The sequence below is a fragment of the Mytilus californianus genome, unplaced genomic scaffold (genome assembly GCF_021869535.1).
Source record: "Mytilus californianus isolate M0D057914Y unplaced genomic scaffold, xbMytCali1.0.p SCAF_9, whole genome shotgun sequence".
NCBI lineage: Eukaryota > Metazoa > Mollusca > Bivalvia > Mytilida > Mytilidae > Mytilus > Mytilus californianus.
The window spans coordinates 88,111,216-88,115,459 of record NW_026262745.1 but is presented as its reverse complement, the minus strand read 5'-3'; the positions used below and the strand labels follow the sequence as shown (position 1 = coordinate 88,115,459).

Genomic DNA, 4,244 nt, shown 5'->3' with positions numbered 1-4,244 from the left:
CCTTCCTAAATAAAAAACATGAATGGTAATGAAAAGTAAAACGTGATAAAATGTTGAAAAAAACAAGTACCTTGCTCCTCCAGATGCCGCCATCTTGTTCCGATTTTGAAGCATGCGCACTGGTGATATTGTGTTATAGCACGACCACAAAAATGGCGTTTAATAATATCGATGTACACACATAGTTCACACTTCCTCATAATAGACGGCGAGTGAGACTTGCTTATTTTTTCTTTTTATTTTATGTTTGATTGAAAATTAAAGCAATTTAGCGATAATCATACAATTTACATCTGAGGACGTCCTTAGTTGTGAGTGAAGTCCTCACTTACTGGTGTGTATACTTACACATGTCCTCATTGACATACGTGTACCAGAACACACACACACACACACACACACACACACACACACACACACACACACACACACACACACACACACACACACACACACACACACACACACACACACACACACACACACACACACACACACACACAGAGCCTAACAAGTAGATTTGATATAGTTACTAATAGTTAGATATAGGAATGTCATATAGGCCAAACTGTATAACAAGATTAAAATGGTTCTTAACCATAAAAAGACAAACAAGCACAAGTTATACTGCATGAAAAAAAAACCGGAAAAGTATGTGTTGCTTAAGGTCATACGGTCTTTTTCTCTGGCTTAGTTGTGCATATAATAGACCAAGGAATATGTATGCCGAATAGAGTCACATCGGGTACACCCCACTCCTTAAGCTCTCATTATGAAGATTGTTTTTGTTAAATTGCATACACATTTTAACATCTGAAAACATATCAAGAAAACACATGAACAATCGAGCACGATTGATATTTGGATCTCATGTTTATTATTAACTTGTACACATGCTTGGTAAAAAAGCAATTACACGCTGAAAGAATAATTCCGTAGAAGGCTTACAAATATGTAGCTAACTCGGATGTATGAGTTCATCACAAGCTTCAGGCGACTAGAGGTGTAAACCGGGGGGAGTATCCTACAAAAGTTTTATACGTGACCAATATCATATTTTGTGACCATTTGTTTTTAATTTTACTATTTTCAAGGCTTTTATAATTTATGAAGCAATTTTAGTCAGGGAAAAAGGGGGGAGGGTAGTGGTGGGGGGCAATACATTCGCCCCTGTATTTTTTTTTAGTAAGATCACGCAAACATACACATATATTTGTCTATATTTTTTATGGGGTTCAGTTCAGCATAATCGTTAATTTTAACGGGCATTTGGTTTCTTCTTCTGGAATGTAATTGTCTTTTCTAGACAAACATTGAGGTGAAATGACATCTTAGTCACATGACAGCCTAAGTTAAGATTACATAAATATTTCATATTGTATTTTGAAAAGAATTAAAAAGTCAAAATAAGGGACCCCCCAAACGGGTTTTACGTATATTTTGTCAAGCGCCTGTACCATTCATCACATTGCACATTCTATAAAAGACAATCGTGAGTAACGTAACACTTGTCATTAGATTTAATGTTATTACAGATAAAGCAATGCAAGACCAATCAAAAGCTCTATATCAGTACATGTGTCAGAAAATTGTTGGAACAGAGGAGCATGTGAAAACAATCAGAACGATGAATGCTGTCAGAGACAATTTATCAAGCATTGGGAAAAGGACAGACATCACAAGTGGCAGTTTTGGAGAAGGACTTGAAATGCGAGGTAGTGATTTAGATTTGATGAGGGTCATGATATGTTATGAAGTTTGTGAGAACACAAATATTACTTTTGATCCCGATAAAACCTATTTTAAAATGACAACAGAAGATACACAGCTAGGATTCACCCTATTACGTCTGGTACACTGTCATGAAGATTACATTTTTAAACTCTGTGAACAGATTGGAGGTGAATACTATTTTTCAAACATTTATATAAAACAACGGTTATCTAATAAGCATATTCCGAACATTCATGGACCATGTATATCCGACAAGAATGGTCTCTGCGATATTGCATACTGCTTACATAGTAAATCATGGATATCACAAGCACAGCAGTGGATAACACGCTCAAGTAGTGCGTGGCCGGGATATGAAGTTCAACAGTCAATTATAACACATGGCGTTCTTTTTGTTCCAAAAGGTATTCAAGGATCTACCAAAGAAGAATTGGAATGGCGAATATCGTTTTCCGTTGGAGAAAAAATTCTTATCTCTACTTTTACGCACACACAATTACTGTGTTATGCTCTTTTGAAAATTCTTCTAAAAGACGTGATAAATATTGACTTATATTGTAAAGAATTACTTTGCTCGTATTTCTTGAAGACAATTTTGTTTTGGATTTCTGAGGAATTACCAATTACAATATGGCGCCCAGCTAATCTGATATCTAATTTTATGAGTTGTTTGAAGAGACTAACATACTGTGTGGAAAACTCAGTTTGTCCTCATTACTTCATTCCTGAGAATAATTTATTTGAGAATAAGATGAAAGGACACGCACAAGAAACACTCTTAAAAAAGCTGAAAACTTTAAATAGTTATGGTTGGCAATGTATTTTGCTGTCAGATCAAATATCGTATGTCAATGAATTAGAAAGTCAAATTAATAAAGAAGTGAGTTATTTTCCTGTTAACAGTCTAGGGCTAATATTATCTCCATTGATATCACTGACAAATTGTTTTATCTCAGAGGATAATTTTTCGTTGGAGAAAGGAGTACATGGAGTATTGTCTTTTAACAGCTCCAAAATAAAATACCTGTTGTCGTTTTATATGTCAAAGATGGGTTGCCATAAAAACCAGTCACTACCATTTGATGAAAAATACGCTAACAAATCTACCTATAAACAGTACAAAACCCGTGTAAGTTCTTTATTACTGAATACCCGTCATGATGCTGTATCTGGATGGCTGATGTTAGCTTCGTTTTTTTATAGGACTAAAAACTACAAAAAAGCTATTGACATCCTGCAGTATTCTCTTCTTAAGTGTTCTCCCGAAAAACTTTATGCGGACATATATTTGTCAGATATACAGTATGCATTATTCAGTTCAAGTGTACTTAGACAGATGAATTTTGTTCAGTTGACTAACATGTATTTAGTAAATCCAGTGCTGTTAACCAGAAACTCTACTATAATTCCGCATGAATTACGAACCGAAGGATATAACGCACAATACATAATACCAGCAGTAATATACGCTAAGTTTCTTCAGTTTCTATGTCATCTACATCTAAACAATATCATTGAATGTCAGTTATCCCTCCGATGTTTACAATTAATAATAGAGACAGAGTATTTGATAAGTAAAACTAATATCTCGGAGAAAGCAATGGCATACAATATTCTTGGTATAGCTTTTCAATCATTTGGAGACATCGAATCATCTAGACAGGCATTTCTAAAATCAGTACAATTGCTTCCAGATCCAGCATTTGGTGATGCGCCCCAGAGATTGGCAGCAATAAATATAATGAACATATGATAATGTCTATTAAATTAAAGAGTTGACTGTGTTGATTTTCTATCTCTTGATATGTGATTTAGGATAATGCTCAATTTTTATTTTGATGATTAATTATCTATTCGAGTTATGTTGAAAATAAGTCACGTTTAAATATAACTTAAATGTGTTAATTTTGTAAAAATCTCTAACAGAGGTGTCAATTCATATTGTGTTTACTAGCATAAAAACAATTTCTCAGAATTTATTTTTATTTTTCTAGTGATGTAGAAATAAGTACACATGCAGACTGATTGTCCTCTAATTTCATTGTCTGAATGTAAAGAGGATTGACAATAGCCTAATACAACGTTGAGGTTTCTCATTTTTTGTCTTTATGACACATTTATTGTTTATGACTGATAAATTTAGTTTGCCTTCAAGATCTTGAAGGTGGGATGATAAACGAGACAGTTTGTTATGAACTATCCCTTTGCTATCTTCTGCTTCTGTGTGTATAATTTGAAACCAACAACCACTTAGGTATTACATATGCTCCTCTTGGATTTGTATTAAACTATTGCAATTATCATTTTGGTTATACAAATTTTTAAATTATTTTATTGAAGTAATATGTGTGTCATTTCTTTAAATGGCCTCTTATCTCTGCAGTTGGTACAAAAAACACATTGAAAATCGGTACATATCCGTACGTAGTCTCTAATAATATGTGTTTTTGGGTAAAAGTTCGATTGAGTAGGTATTTCATGTCTAATTAAATAAATGCGTGTTTACCTTG

General features: G+C 33.8%; 1 protein-coding gene across 1 annotated transcript; it reads left to right on the top strand.

Annotated features, from left to right (window-relative positions):
- The first annotated feature begins 1,534 nt into the window (after window positions 1-1,534).
- LOC127714233 (uncharacterized) lies at window positions 1,535-3,915 on the top strand. The gene has a single exon (XM_052220275.1). It carries the CDS (start codon window positions 1,544-1,546, stop codon window positions 3,485-3,487), a length of 1,944 nt encoding a protein of 647 aa, XP_052076235.1. The 5' UTR covers window positions 1,535-1,543; the 3' UTR covers window positions 3,488-3,915.
- Window positions 3,916-4,244: the final 329 nt, after the last annotated feature.

What these genes read in the sequence shown, in the direction of transcription:
- LOC127714233 (XM_052220275.1), top strand. Translation starts at nt 1,544, where the DNA reads ATGCAAGACCAATCAAAAGCTCTATATCAGTACATGTGTCAGAAAATT.